Source organism: Astyanax mexicanus, chromosome 16 (assembly GCF_023375975.1).
Source record: "Astyanax mexicanus isolate ESR-SI-001 chromosome 16, AstMex3_surface, whole genome shotgun sequence".
In the NCBI taxonomy this organism is placed as follows: Eukaryota; Metazoa; Chordata; class Actinopteri; order Characiformes; family Acestrorhamphidae; genus Astyanax; species Astyanax mexicanus.
The window spans coordinates 10,001,001-10,017,259 of NC_064423.1; the positions used below are offsets into that span (position 1 = coordinate 10,001,001).

At 37.0% G+C, this 16,259-nt stretch overlaps 1 protein-coding gene across 1 annotated transcript in view; it reads right to left on the reverse strand.

The window, feature by feature from the left end:
- The window catches only part of aldh1a3 (aldehyde dehydrogenase 1 family, member A3), a 36,706-nt gene that overhangs the window by 7,387 nt on the left and 13,060 nt on the right, over positions 1-16,259 (reverse strand). The window contains exons 5-9 of the mRNA XM_022669525.2: positions 15,248-15,309; positions 9,415-9,543; positions 6,059-6,172; positions 4,030-4,132; positions 907-1,091 (exon numbers count right to left, since the gene is read on the reverse strand). Coding sequence (XP_022525246.1) covers positions 907-1,091; positions 4,030-4,132; positions 6,059-6,172; positions 9,415-9,543; positions 15,248-15,309 — 593 coding nt within the window. The remainder of the gene's footprint in view (positions 1-906; positions 1,092-4,029; positions 4,133-6,058; positions 6,173-9,414; positions 9,544-15,247; positions 15,310-16,259) is intronic.

Sequence of the window (16,259 nt, forward strand, 5' to 3'; positions counted from 1 at the left end):
TTTTTTTTACTACAGCAAACCACAGTGAGAGCCGTTGTCCACAAATGGCAAAAACGTGGAACAGTGGTGAACCTTCCCAGGAGTGACCAACCGACTAAAATTACCCCAAAATTACCCAGTCAACAATCTTTTTTCATGCCTTGCGACATTAAAATAGCGTTGGAGTTTAGTAAATAATCTACACTGATGTGTGTGGTGATCTGGAAGTGAGGTGTGTTCAGGTAAATACTTGCCGTGTTTCTATCTTGGTGGTGGGAAACAAAGGTGTGCCACTGACTGATTTAAACCCTGACAACAGTCAACAATCAGCTATCCAATCTTATCTTAACCATGCAGGAGCGCCATGCAGTGCGCAAATTCAGCTGTTACATCAACAATAAACAGAAAAAAGAATAAAATAATAATGCTGTTCCCTTAAATTACCTGCTGGTGTATCTTCACAGCGTGAGCACTCAGGTTAGTTTACTCTGCTGAGACACGCAAAAGCAGTGTGCTGTTAAGATGCGAAAATGCGCATCAGAGCACACATGCCTCTTAAAGGGAATGACAACTGGCTCACTGATTGGTTTATTTCATGTTACGGAAAAAACACACCCGTGATTAATTAAGAGAATTAGTTCATGTCTTTTGTGTGTTTCGAGCTGTGCAGGGCATGCTTTTTGGCATGATAATACCAGAGACACACTGACAAGCCCTAAATCCAGCTGCATGATGTTTAAACTTGACATAAAGCAGCTGCAGCGTCTCTTTCTATTGGTAAAAAGCTGTTAAACAAGTGTGCAATGGCAATAGCTGAACAATTTCTTATTAGAGGGGTATCTGAATATTGTGAATGACATTGATACATGAAAATAAAGTAGGTGTGTGATACTGTGATTCAGCGATAACTGGTGTGGGTTTTACTACCTGAGGTCCGTGTGAAGTTCGGGGGTCCATGGGGTCTCCAGCTACAATCTTCTTGGCACTTTCAACACTGAGTCTCACAAACTCGTCATACACCCGCTCCTCCACGAATACACGGGACGCAGCCGTGCAGCACTGACCCTGATTGTAGAACGCTCCCTTCTGAGCCTCCTGCACTGCTAACTGCACTACACACACACACACAGTTTCTATTGTGTTAATACGTTTTTTTATGTTTAGTTCCTACAACTGTTTGAATTACAAGCCATTTACACATGAAAGCAACTATTTGAAATTACAATTTGTAATTCAAATTTTAAGCTTTCCCTAAAAAAGCTTTCTCTGTGCACACACACATTTCTGGACAAGCTGAAGTAAAAAAAAAAATTGAAGTAAAAAAAATTGGTTTGGTTAGCACTGTCCTGCCTACAAAGTTACACTGTGCAGTTTCTGTCATGCTGAGCCTGGAGTGACAATGACAAAATACATAATGATGGTCTTTTTTTTTTTCGTCTCAGTGGAGCACCAACATTATTTTAAGTGAGTTATTTTAATTGCGTAATAATCCTTCTTCAAATAAGCCTATATAAACTAGTGAATATAAAGGAATCAAAGTAATACATTTTAAAGCATCCCTCCACACAAAGAAATGTATAATGGTTACACTAAATTACGTATTTAGTGTAATTAATCAATGTTTACACTTTCATGCACATAGTTCAGCATTACTCGCAAGATATGTAACACCTTGCAACTTTTACAGGTGCTGGCATTCCAAAGCTGAGGTAACACTTCATGATCAGCTTACATACTGCTGTCCCATGATTTTCAAATGTCAGTGTATTTAAAATGTAAAAGCCCTATCCAGGTCCAGGTGTGTGCGCCACAGATATAGCAATGCAAAGTCAGAACGCACCTGGCTTTTAAAGGGAATAGTGTGTTGCATGCAGAAAACACCCATGATTAATTAAGAGAATTACCTTATTGCGCACATAAGGCGCAATTAAAATCCTTTAATTTTTCCAAAAATGTCAGTATGCCTTATAATCCAGTGCCCCTTTTATATGAATTTTACCATTACGGTTGTAACGAGCAGTAAAGCCACTCCGCTGAAGTACAGTGTTATACAAGTGTTTCAGTTTAGTTCTCCAGCAACAAAACTGAAGCAGTATTAGCCACTAACTGTGCTAAGCGCTAACTCTTTTGCTGTTCACAGGTGAGATGAGTATTATTGGCCTGTAGCTTACTGCTGCTTGACAGCTCATCTACAGATTGCTAAAACAGGGCTCTTAATCTTTTTTAATTTAATTTTAGATATATTTAACACATTTAAATAGAGCACTAAACCATCAGCTTTGAGTGAAGCAGCAGACGGTGATGGTGTAATGTTTTTTTGCGGAGATAAAAACAAACTGACTCATCTGAAAGAAATCTGTGTTTGCTGTTGGCTGAACACTATGATTCAAACAGTTGATTTATACCAGAATGTTTTCATAAACAAATATTTGCTATGACTGTCACAGACAGCACCATGTGTTGCAACACAGCTCTAAAGAATAAAAAAAAAAACTTTTGTTTTTATAGCATAGTAGCCCCTTTAATCATAAATAAATTGACCAGTTTTGGCAAGAAGTGTGATTCTGTGATTGTGTAACATTTTTTAATTGATCTGTAACTTCTTACTGTCTTAATACTTATATCATGTACAGTGGCTTGCAAAAGTATTCATACCCTGTGAATTGTTTCACATTTTGTCACCTTACAACCACAAACTTAAATGTATTGCATTCAAATTTTAAGTGATAGACCAACACAAATAAGCACATAATTGACAAGTTGAATGAAAATTCCTCATGGTTTTCAAATTTTTAATCAAATAAAAAACTGAAAAGTGTGACGTGCAAAAGTATTTAACCCCCCTATATTGAGATATATATTAGTAGATCCACCTTTTATTGCAATTACAGCTGCATGACTTTTAGGGTTTGTCTCTACCAGCATTCTGCATCTGAGACTGGGCTCTTCTTTATAAAACAGCTCAAGCTCGGCCAGGTTGGATGGAGAGCGTCTGTGAACAACAATTTTAATGTCGTGCCACAGAAGCTCAATGGGATTTAGGTCAGGATTTTGACTGAGCCATGTTCTAATACATGAACATTCTTTGATTTAAACCATTCTACTGTAGCTCTGGGTCATTGTCTTGCTGGAAGGTAAATCTCCTTCCCAGTCTCAAGTCTTTTGCAGCTTCCAAAAGGTTTTCTTCCAGGATTTTTCTGTATTTAGCTTCATCCATCTTCCCATCAACTCTGACCAGCTTCCCTGTCCTTGTAGAAGAAAACCATCCCCACAGCATGATGCTGCCACCACCATGTTTCACAGTGTGGATGGTGTGTTCAGGCCAAAATGTTACATTTTGGTCTCATCTGACCACAGCACCTTTATCCACATGTTTGCTGTTTCTCCTACATGGAAAACTGCAAATGGCACTTGGCACTCATGTCTTTCTTTTAACAATGGTTAAGATTTGTCAGATTTTCTTATCTGAGCTTTAGATTTCTGCAGCTCCTCCAGAGTGACCATGGGCCTCTTGCCTGCTTCTCAGACCAGTGCTCTCCTTGCTCGATCTGTCTATTTGGGTGGACGGTCATGTCTTGCTAGGTTTACAGTTAGTAGTTGCAGTAGAATACTTTTTCCATTTTTGCATGATAGGTTGACCAGTGCTCCTTGAGATGCTCAAAGCTTGGGGTATGTTTTTTATAACCTAATTTTGCTTTAAACGTCTCTACAAATGTTTCCCTAACCTGTCTGGTGAGTTCCTTGATCTTCTTGATGCTGTTTTTTCATTACTGTTGTCTAACAGATCAGATTACTATCTTGGTTAAAACCCTAATAGTGTTTTTTTTAGCTCCTCTAACTTTGACCTTATAGACTCTCCAGAATACCACGGAAAAAAGTTACAGTATGTAATGAAGGCTATCCCCCTGTAATTGTATCATTTTGTAATTGTATCACTTACAAATCATTAATCTTTTTGAATGAGAAACTCATGAAGCACACACTACAGATAGATTTGCTGTTTTTTTTTTTGTTTCAGAGCAGGAATGTAAAAAAACCCACATCACTCACAGTCTGAGTCACCAAACACAATGCAGGGGTTCTTCCCTCCCAGCTCCAGCGTCACTCTTTTCAGATTGCTCTTAGCCGCCGCCTCTTTGATTAGCTGACCCACCTGAACACAAAAAGAACGGTGGACAATTGAGAGAGAAGCTGAATGTGCTTTACGTCAATGTATATGTTACGATCATTAAAATCCATGGCAATGTTTTAAGTCAGTAGCAATAATAAGAAACTTTATGCTAATACCAATGACGGGACAGTCCAACCCGTTTACAGGCCTTGGAACATATACAGGCTACAAGTGTAGATGATACAAATGCTTTTTTCTCTGCAGTAAAGTAACTTATTTACATTCTGAAAATTTGAGGGTTTAAAATCTCCTACAGGACAGTCGGAGAAGCAGCCTGTTCTCTCTCTACTCCACTTAATAATTCCAGATCAGTAACAGGAATCCAACCCAAAATCTGCAGGTTTGAAAATAGCCCAAAAAAAAACTAGACAAGGTTTGGAGGACATGAAATGTTTGATTTGTATTCAGGGAAATACAGATTTTAAAATGAAGTTTAGGAAAGGTGCAATTTTATGATTGTTATTCATTATATATTTTTAAACTTTTTATTACAATTAGAATCTGTAGTAACGTTTATTATCAAACGTGAATGTGTTTTATGTAACGCTTGAATAGAAATCCTCAAGATTTAGGTGTGTAATGTCAGGCAGAAAACTGACAAAAATGTTGGCCTGTTAATGGGTTAAGCCAGTGTTAATGATGGTACAGTTAGATAAATAGTAATGTTCGAATGTTATGTTAGTAATGTCAGTAGTGTTCAAAACACATTTAAATCAATGGCAATGTTTGGATATTTTGAAAGTTAATAGCACAGATAGAAGCAAAGATAGGACAATTTAAATCAATAGCAATAATAGGGCGCTTTAAGTCAAAGGCAGTGTTCGGAAATGTAAATAAATAATAATAACAGTTTCAATAGCAATCTTAGTGGAATTTAGCTCAACAGTAACGATAGGACAGTTTTAATCGATGGCAAAGTAACAGTATATAAGCCAATGGCGATGATAGGACACTTAGGGCCCTATTGTACACCCTGTGCAAGGTGTGTCATGATGCTTATTGCTATCTTACACCCTGTCAACAGTCTATTTTACAGCATCGGAGTTTAAGAATAAATCTACACTGATGGGCGTAGTGGGCTCGAAATGAGGTGTGTTCAGGTAAATTTATGCGGTGGAAAATTCAGGTGCACCACTGACAGATTTAAACCCTAACAACAGTCAATTATCCATACCTATTTTCTGCTGTCAAGGTGCAAAACGGCGATTCAGTGAACACAAACAAATTACATTTGACTTTGCAATACTCTAGTCTGGATTTGGTGAAATAACGACATTTCTGCTCGCTGCACAGTTTGAACACTGACTTCTATATTACTTGTGGTGGGTTAAACTACTGCAGAAAGCTTGATAAGGTAGGTTTAAACAGGAATAACTCCTTCATTAACATTACTAACATTAGATAGAGTAGCTGGCTAAGTGTTAGGGAAATACTGTATTCCGTACACTATATTAAAATTGTTATAGTAACTATATAATATACAGCTCTGGAAAAAAAATAAGAGAACATGATTAGCTTCTTTTGATTTGTTCTTTGAATATCTCTGGAATATAATCAAGAAGAAGATGGATAATCACAAGCCATCAAACCAAACTGAACTGTTCAAATTTTTGCACCACGAGTGGCTTAAATTATCCCAAATGTACTGCACAAATGGTCTTGGGCCATAAACATTTAACAATGAATGAGTAGTAAAATATGCATTGAATGAGGAGCCTCACCACTAGAAAGTGCAAATAGAGGGCATGGCAAAAAATATTCGTGACTAATCGGAAAAATTATTGGCAAATTAGTCAACATTTACAAAAACAGCCACACAGACAGATGGGTGAACAAATGTGATGTTGGTGGCAGATTTTTAAGGAATTAATTTATTTGAAAAGGTATGTGTTTTTATACAGTCCTTACTTCTACAGAGCCGGTGAAGGCCACTTTGTCTATGCCCATATGGCTGGCAATGGCTGCTCCTGAGGTTGGTCCAAATCCAGGCACAATGTTCACAACTCCAGGAGGAAAACCAGCCTGCAAAACAAAAAACAACACCAGAGACCAAGACAGTTAACATTAGGAAAAAACTAATCAATGAAGAGCAGAGCTTTACTGTGGAGTCCAATAGTAAACTGATTAATGGGCTACAAGCGGTGTAAATATATCAAAACAAACTGGCCCGCAGGATGAGCCATAGCCTACAAGTGTAAAAGGTAATGCCCACTGAGGAGCAGTTTCCTTTCCGAGCCTCAGGTTTAGTTCTGATTCAAATAGCTGATAAATTCAACTGGTGATGTCAAAATAGGAGAGTCCAGTCATGCTAAATAATACAACAAAACTTATTAAGATTAAGCCTATTAAGAGCTCAGTGTACTATTCTGCAGTAATGCTTCCATCACAGAAATGTATTGACCACTGCCATAGGACAGGCCGTTGGTAGGGGATGTGGGTGGAATGTGTCCCACCCAATATCAAAAATAGGTGAATTTGTCCCCCCCCAAAAAAATGATACAGCAGAAAAAGCAGACTTTTTTTTTTTAATAAACTAAACGCCAAAATCTGCACCCCGTAATGAAAATCACTCCCTCTTAGAAGAGGCTGCAGGTAATGTTTCTTTTTCTTTATTTCTTTTGAGTCAGCATAGCTTAGAACAGTATCTTGGTTATTTCCATTTTGTAAGTAAAGTTAAAACCAAGAAGATGTGGTTGTGCACTCCCGAGAGAGGGTGCTTTTTCTGGCGGGGGTGCTGAACGACTTTTGGATAATGTCTTGTCTTTGACATTTAATGTCTTGACAAACTTCCTGTTTTTGTCATATGTGTATTTGTCATTCATGCATGTTTTTTTTCTAACCACAGTAAATGTAATGTGTAGTAACATGTTTAGATTGTTAAGTTACCTTTAGTTGGATTTAACTAATAATAAACAGAATTACAGAAATAAATTTGTTTTTTTGTGAATAACTGTAATTCCGCAAATGTTGTTCTAAGTCACTATAGAGTGGGCTTTAATTAATTTTAGCAAAAATTAATGTCAAACCCGCTCCTACTCCTTCTGTACTGATACACCCCTATACCATAAGAGACCCTGGCTTTTGTCTGCATGGTCCCTTTTCTCTTTTAGTCTGAAGCTTATGGCATCCAATTCTTCCAATATAGAACTGAAATTTTGATTCATCTGGCCACAATACTTTGAGCCAGAAGAAGTTGACATTACTTCTGAACATATGGCATAAGGCTTCTGTTTTGCACAATAAAGTTTTACGTTGCATTTTTTAATAGAACTATTGATTGATAACAATGAACATTGTTTTTGACAAACTGGGGATCCTCTGTCCATCTTTGCTCATTGACAATTTTTGATGATATTGCTTTTTTCCAAATCATGATTAAAATTAATTTTAGCAATTTTTTAGCCCATTACTAGCCATATATGGCCCCATCCCATTTCTGGAACATATTGCAGGCCTAAAATTCAGGACTGGATCACTCTAGTGAGGTCAAAAGTCTACTCTGGGATCTCCAGCCACTGATGTTTTTTTTTCACCAGAAAACAAATCAGCTATCCTCCAAGTATAATGAGGACAACACTTCGATGGCAGCTCCCCAACCTTTAGTTGTGTGATATTTCCCTGAGCACGTTGTACTCACGGCGTGTTTACAAGGCCTGGCCTTCACAGAAATCTTGTAGCTTCAATTATGTACAATCTCTGTTATTGTGCCTCCCTGCAGCTGCTGTATTAATGTATTATTCATGCCTCTAAAGATTAAGAACACTGAAACCGTTTCTGAAACATTTCTTAGTCATCAGTCTGACACCTGTTTTTTTTATTTTTTTCCTGTTTGTGAGTTCAAACCAAAAGCTGCGTGGATCAAATTACTCTTAAGTGGCCTTGTGTGAACTGTGTTGCTCAATTTAAAGGAGCATAATTATTTCTGCCTTTTGATATTGTACTTGCTCATATACCATGGCATGAAAAAGTATTTGCCCCTTACCGATTTCTATTGTTTTTGCATTTTTGCCATACTTACATTTTTACGTGATGATCAAACAAACTTAGACAAAGATAAAAATTATGATTTTTAAATGATGATTCTCTTTATTAAGGGAAAAAATATCCAAGCCAATCTAGCCCTTTGTAAAAAAGGTGTTTGGGACTCCAGCGGACCACAGTGAGAGCTACTATTCACTGATGGAGAAAACATGGAACACTGGTTCCCAGAAGTGACCGGCCTACCAAAGTTATTTTTTTTATTCTATTATATTTTGTCTGAGCAAAGGTTGAAACCTTGGACATATTGTTAATGTATAGCTTTGGAAACAATGAAGAGACCACTTCAGTTTCTGAATCACTTTCTCTGATTTTGCTGTTTATAGGTATATGTTTAGGTAAAATGATCATTATTGTTTTATTCTATAACTACTAACTACATACAAAATTTCTCCCAAATTCCAAATTAAAATATTGTAATTTAGAGCATTTATTTGCAGAAAATAAGAATTGGCTGTATCAAAAAAAGGATGCAGAGCTTTCAGACCTCAAATAATTCAGTTCAGAAATCAATATTTGGTGGAATAACCCTGGTTTTTAATTACAGTTTTCATGCATCTTGGCATCATGTTCTCCTCCACCAGTCTTACACACTGCTTTTGGATAACTTTATGCCTTTACTCCTGGTGCAAAAAATCCATTCAGTCCAGCTTGTTTTGATGGCTTGTGATCATCTATCTTCCTCTTGATTATATTCCAGAAGTTTTCAATTTGGTAAAATCAAAGAAACTCATAATTTTGAAGTGGTCTCTTATTTTTTCCAAAGCTGTGTATTAGTTTAACATTGACATGCCAACAGTCATCGAATATCAATATATAAATGCTTGGGAATGGCCACCTGTACAAGTTGTGAGGTGTTATCTTGCGAGTGAGGCTAAATGCTGACCTGCATGCTCATGGCAAGGCAACATGAAGTATCGCAGGTCAAGCAAGGCCTGTTATGCAGCATAACAGTTTCCCCTCAGATTCCTTTTGTTCTGTTAGTTCTTTTAGATAAAAAAATATTATTTTCTTGTTACAGTTAATAAAGGAGTCACAAATGTAAGCTCAGATTTTGGCACAACACTAATTCTTTTTTTTTCTGTATTTTATAAAGGTTGATGAGAGTCTTAATTCTAAAGCTTAGAATAACTAGCTTCATATTGACTTTATGTCTTGGGAGATTGACTACATTTGACTACTGAAATATGCTGCTAAGTTATTTGAGTGAATCTTTAAATGATCACCTCCTTGATGAGTGCTCCAACATGCAGCGCTGTCAGGGGCGTCAGTTCAGACGGTTTGATGACCACTGTGTTTCCACAGCACAGGGCTGGTGCTATCTTCCACGTAAACATCAGCAGGGGAAAATTCCACTGCAAATAGGAGAAAGACAGTGTTATTACATACAACCTTAAGTATGACTGCAGCTTCACTTTCCTCTCTTTTTCATTAATTAGTTCAGTCTTACATGAACATTATTACACATTTGTATAAATGTACCAGGAAATTTTCCAAACTGCAGTTTCTGTATATGTGCAGGAAAGAGAACTCAAGCTAAACTAACATAACACTTAATTTCCAGTCTCCCTGAGGTAATATCAGGGTAAGCAATATATAACAGGATACTCCAATAAATTAGTTATAGAACTACAGTGTTGCAACTGGAATCAGTGTGATGAAGTGTGATCACTGCAACCACTGATCTCTTTCCTGACTACATTTCTGATTTTACATTTTACATGCTTCTTAAACAAACAAGGCATTTCATTTCAGCTGAAGATCTGAATTCAACCTCAGTTCAAAATTTAATTCTAGAGCTGTAAAAATAAATTCTAGATCTGAATTCAACTCCAGTCCTAAGTCTAGATCTGATTACAACTTCAGTTCTAAATTCAATTCTAGATCTAATTTCAACTTCAGATCTAAAATTAACTCCAGTTCTAAATTCAGTTCTGCATCTGATTTCAACTTTGGTTAAAATTCAATTCTAGATCTGAATTTAACTTCAGTTCAAAATTCAATTCTAGGTACAATTAAACTTCAATGTCAATGCAAAATGTATCTTCAGTCCTAAATTCCATATTAGTACAAAAATCTTTCAAATTCAACTCAGGTTAATGTCATTTCAATTAAAAATTTAAAATATTTATAATTTATTTCAGATAAAAAAATTCCTTTCCATTTCAACTTCAACTACAGTTTAAAATGTCACTTTAAAATGTCACTTTGGTTTAAAAGTATATTTTATTTAAAAATAAACTTTTTTTAATTCACTTTTTGTTCAAAAATCGATTTATTTTCAACGTTTATGTAAACATTATAATAGTTTAAAAGTTTGAATAAACTTTAGGTTTAGTTAATTAGTTAAGCAAATTAATTTCACTCCAAATTAAATTTCATATGAGAAATTATTTAATATAATATTTGAATATAAAATTCTAGTCTAATTCAATGATACAATTCAAAATGACAGCATTTAAATTCTAAACATTTAGCTGATGCTCTCATGCAGAGTGACTGAATCATATTAAATCATACTTCACAGATACAAGAATGTAGCATTTGATGTTTTTGTTCATTACTGATGTAATGTGATTTTCTTTTCTAACCAGGAAATCAAGCCCCAGTTTTCCATATGTCACACCCACAACTATCTAAATGCTTTATTACATCCTCACCAATGTTACACATAAAACAGAGATGACAGAATAATAGCCTATAATAGTGAATGAATTAATAATAAAGCAGTTGTTTTTTTTAAATTGAGCTTTAGGAATGAGGAATGTGTGCACCAGTAAATTAAAGCAGGAATTCTGAATGCAGGTAATTTTAAAATTGTGGAAAAGACGTCAGACTCAGTGATCCCTGGAGGTGAAAAAAGTGTGAGGGCAAACGGACAAATCTAACTGCTGGGCTCCATAAAACTGACCATAAAATATGCATGTAAATTACATGTTTACTGCTAAAGTATCGTTAAGTTTTACAGCTCTCGGGATGCAATCAGTGAAATGATTGAGTCTCAGTGACTTTTCTGGAGTGTTGCTGCGCCGGGAGAGAGCGAGAGCGAGTGAGCTTCCTGTTTTTCTTTCTCGGTGAGTCATGCTCTTTCTGCGCCAGCAGAGCTTTCAGTAATTACCCACAATCCTACAGTATGAAATACAGTTTTATGATATAATCTCCCATTTCTGACAGCAGTTTTGCTGTGTTTGTTGCCAGACAACAGCTGGAGATGCCATCTGTTCAGACCTTACTTTCCAGAGCTCCAAATGTAAGCAAATATGAAGGGTTTTCTTCTGCCTCCACCATCATCAACATCAGTAACCTGATACCCTGCAGATCAGCATCTGAGCCACGCGAGAAAATCCCCAAACAAAAACCTTCACTGCCCTCAATGCATTCGTTAATTCTTATCAAAAGCAAAGATCAGCGCTGTGGTAAATCTGCAGCTTTCATCAAAAACATTCCGTAGAAATGCCTTGTTACGAGAGAAATGTGTGCTAGGATTAAGCTTTGGTGAGGTAAGAATAAAAACAGGTCGAGATTAAGATTGAATTACTTGTGAATGTGCGACATTTCATTCCATCCTCACAGAAAATCCAGCCAGGCACAACTTTGTTTGTTTAACTCAAAACAAAAACACTTATTTTTCCCTAAAAAGGGCTTTTAAATGAGTTCATTAAACTTTACATTTATACATAAAAATATATAAGTTTATTAAGGTATTTTTTGTGTTCAATAAAGCCTGAATTAGACATTAAAAAAACAACAGTTCTGTCACCTTCTTGTCCTGTTCTGTGTCTCTTCTGTCACGTGTTCATCTGTAGCTCCGCCCCCTCGTTACCTGTTCCCAGGCGTTTCCTGTTTTCTTGTCCCTTGTCGGTTCTTGTATCTCTTATTTTGAGTCTTTGTTTTTTTCAGTTTCTACATATGTTTTCACACCTTTAGTTGGTTCTGAATCAGTCGATGAGCTTGTTTACCTGGAGTGGTTTCTCTATCTGTTTGGTTTGGTTTCACACAGGCATAAACCTAAACATACCAAAATGCGCACCAATAAACTCGGGCACACATGAGTCTCCTCTGAAAGAAAGTAAATATAGTGAGAAGATTCTGTGTTTCAGCGCGTATATCTGTGCAGTGGGAAGCTGCTTTACCACTGAACACTAAAGATGTTCCGTTGCACTTTATATATCAGATTAAACTGTGCCTTATCAGCAGTTTACCTCAACTAAAAGGACTATATTTAATAGCTGGATCACGCTCTCTTGTTGAAGCCTGAATTAGACCTTTCTAATAAATCTATTTACTATGCATTAACTGTATTCATTAGGATCTCTACTGACTAACTAAAACTCTGTAATAATCGCATTATTAATTAGAATAATGCGATTATTACAGAGTTTTAGTTAGTCAGTAGAGATCCTAATGAATACAGTTAATGCATAGTAAATAGATTTATTAGAAAGGTCTAATTCAGGCTTCAACAATGAATGTGACCTTATTAACCCTTTCATACCATTCATCCATTTCAAAGGACATCATGTATTTTCTTTATTTTTAAATGTTTTGTTGCACAAAACTTTATTTGAGAGCTGGTGTCCTTCAGAATAGACCATAAACCAGCCATTAAATAAGTTTATAAACTAATGAAACACTGGGAAAAGTAGTACTAGAACCATTGAGGCAATGTAACAGCTAAATTTGACTCATTTAGTGATTTAGAACACTTTTTAATTATGTTTTGTACTGTTTAGGGATGGTTTATGAAATGAAAAGGTCAATAAAAATATTAAATATTACAAACAGGCTTCCAATGTCAGTCCTATCACTGTCTGTCTGCCTGCCACGCACTAACGGACTCCATTTCCCATGATACACCTGTGCTCATCCCTCCGGACATGCCGGATCATGTGATGCATCGGCGTTCCGGCTCGCCGTACTACTGATTGCATACACCTGGACTTTTTTGCCCTTCATACTACTCCCTTGCTTAGCCCCATTGTTTGTTAGCTTTTTCGGTTTGTACTTATTTTTGTATTTGGACCATCCCTTTTTGCCTTGGCCTTTTTCTACCTTGTTTGGATATTCTGTGTATGACCTAATTTCCTGTGCACTCTGGTATGTTGTTTGTTTAGGCGGCTACCTTATTACTTACACTCCCTGACCATTCTTATTTCCCTTGTCCCTTATTTGATAAATTATCTGTGTTTCCACGCTTGTCAGTCCAGTGTTTGGCTCCTGTGAAATCCAATGCAATGAAAATAAAGAAAAAAAACTATTGAATATTTAAGTTGATTTGATTGATTTGCTGTATAGATTTTAGAGTTTATATTAGAGTATTCTTTTCTGTGCATTACAGACAGAAAACAGCATTCTTACATTTTTTTACCCTCTGAAAGGGTTTTTTTTAATAAAATCCTACCACGTTTGTACGTAAACGTGTTAAACTGAATTTACTGTCTATAATATGTAAAGAATTTATGTAATATAGTGAACTAGTTTTGATGGCGTGTCTCTACGGTGCTATTGTCTTTTTTTAGCCAACGCCTGTCTAGATTCAGTTACAGATCAGTCTAGGAAACGCCCAGACACACACATGCACATACACCCACCATCCCTCATCACCATCACACACACACACACACACACACACACACATGGACTTCACTGTCTGTATAGACATGAAAAACAAAAGTATGGATGTATGGATGATATCACTTTACACTGTTATGGACCCCAATAAGCCACAGGGTTATTAGTCAATCATTATAAAACATATTACTCATATGACTGCTGAATATTATCAATTAATCAGTATCCGCTAACTACAGCTCTGGAAAAAATTAAGAGACCACTTCGGTTTCTGAATCAGTTTCTCTGATTTTGCTACTTATAGGTATAAAATTGAGTAAAAGGAACTTTGTTGTTCTATTCTTCTTTGACAATCCCATCCCTGTGTGTTTGCTTGGCTATACAGTAAATGAGGGCAACCCCTTATTGAACAATGTTTTTCACACTATAAGGTGCACTTAAAATCCTTAAATTTAAAAAAAAAAAAATAGTCAGTGCACCTTTTAATCCTCTGTGCCTTATGTATAAATTCTACCAGTCAGGTATTAAGGAGCAGTAAAGCCACTTCAATGAAGTACAGCGTTATACAGGAGTTTCAGTTTAGTTCTCTAGCACAGAGGCTGGAGCAGTATTAGCATTTAGCTGCTAACCGTGCTAAGCCCTAGCTTTTTCACCGTTCAGAGGTGAGTAATATTGGTCTGTAGCCTGCTGCTCATTCCGGATAGCACTGCTGGAGGAGTATTAGCATTAGCCACTAACCGAACTAAGCACTAGTTCTTTTGCCATTCAGGGGTGAGTATTATCGGCCTGTAGCCTGCAGCTAATTCTGGCTAGCTCTGCTAGAGCAGCATTAGCATTAGCTGCTAACCACTACTGCACCCAAATCTGGAAATCTAAGCTTACTGTAAATAAATGGAAGCACTTTACTCACCCAAATCAACAGTTTTCAGGAGAGAAATCTGTGTAGATTAACATCCAGTGCTTGTTTGACTTTTAAAGAAAATGTGATTTTAAGAATTACAGTTTTGTTTACTTAACTTAGCATAGCTTTAAAGTTTTTGCCACCCAGCAGTGAGACCTGCTGATTTAGAAGGAAAACATGGCGACACCCCTGTTCCTTACTAGTGTTGTATAATGCGCCTTATAATCCAGTGAGCCTTATGTATGAAAACAGAGCAGAAAATAGACGTTTAATAATGATAGCCTTATAGTGCGACAAAATATGATACTCAGAGTTTAAATAAAGGCTGACTGATTAATTAATTGATTGATTGATTGATTGAAATAACATTACTTTTACTTGAGTTCTGTTGTTGGCTATTCTATCTTTTTTTGTTAAGGTTTATTTTGAGTGAAAGTTTTTGTGATAATCTTTGGAAACACGTCCTGAACATCCCTTCCCGATTTCCTGTCCACTGTTTACAGATACGATTATAACTGTCTGTTCTCTATCTGAGAGGCTAGTGTGTGCAGTGTAATGGTAATACATGGGGAGTCACTTATACTTACAGGAATGATTGCTCCACACACTCCGACAGGCTCGTGTTTGGTAAAGCACATGAAGTTATCATCTGATGGGAAATAAAAAAAAAGAGGAGTGAGTAAGCACAGCAAACCACACTGAGCATTCCTTTCATACGCAGCCATTGTTACTCTGGGCAGCTTTTGGATGTGGTCACCAGAACCGAAGATCAAGGACAAAAGCATGAAAAGAAAAACCCTCACAGTGTTCTTCTCTTCAATGGGCCACACAAAGCTCAGCCCAGGAAGCAGGTATACGTTCTAGCGCTTTCACTTTTCTCCCCGTAGCGGAGGTGCTGTCAAAGCAAAGCATGACGAGGAGTGGGAGAGCTTTGGGCAGGGGTTCAAGCTCTTGGTTTGCATGCACATCTTTGTTTGCTGTCCACAGTCTCCCCTTTCCCTTATTCTCAGGTATCTGATCTGCCGGCGGTAATGCTTTATCACATCGCCTCCGAGCCTCAGAAACTCTGTTCTGCTGCAGGCTTCGCTGAATGCCACCTAGATTGGGTGATTTACCACCACCACCTCCCCACCCTCACACCAGCCCCCAGGTCTGACTTTGGAAGCCAAACTCCTCAGGATATTGGCGCTGTTGGAAAACAAAAGCTTGTATCTCAAGAAAGATAGTTTTTCAGGGGAAGGAAAAAACGTCTTAAGTTTCAATGTGAGTTAATGTAACATGATTTTAGTCCAAGAAGTTTTGGAACCCTTTCTGTAGGTCAGAATTTTAAATATTATACAGTACGGTAGGTAGGTAAGTAGGCAGGCTGATGGGTAGATTGATAGGTAGGTATATATATATATGTAGGTAGGTATGTAGATAGTTAGGTAGGCATTCAGATGGTAGGTTAGTAGATAGACAACTAGGGAGATAGGTGAGTCAAGGTGGATAGGTGGGTAGGTAGGTAGCATGCAGATAGATAGGTGGGTAGGTAGGTAGAGAGGTTGTTGGTATGTTGGTAGGCACACGTACATACACATACATACCCACAGACAGACA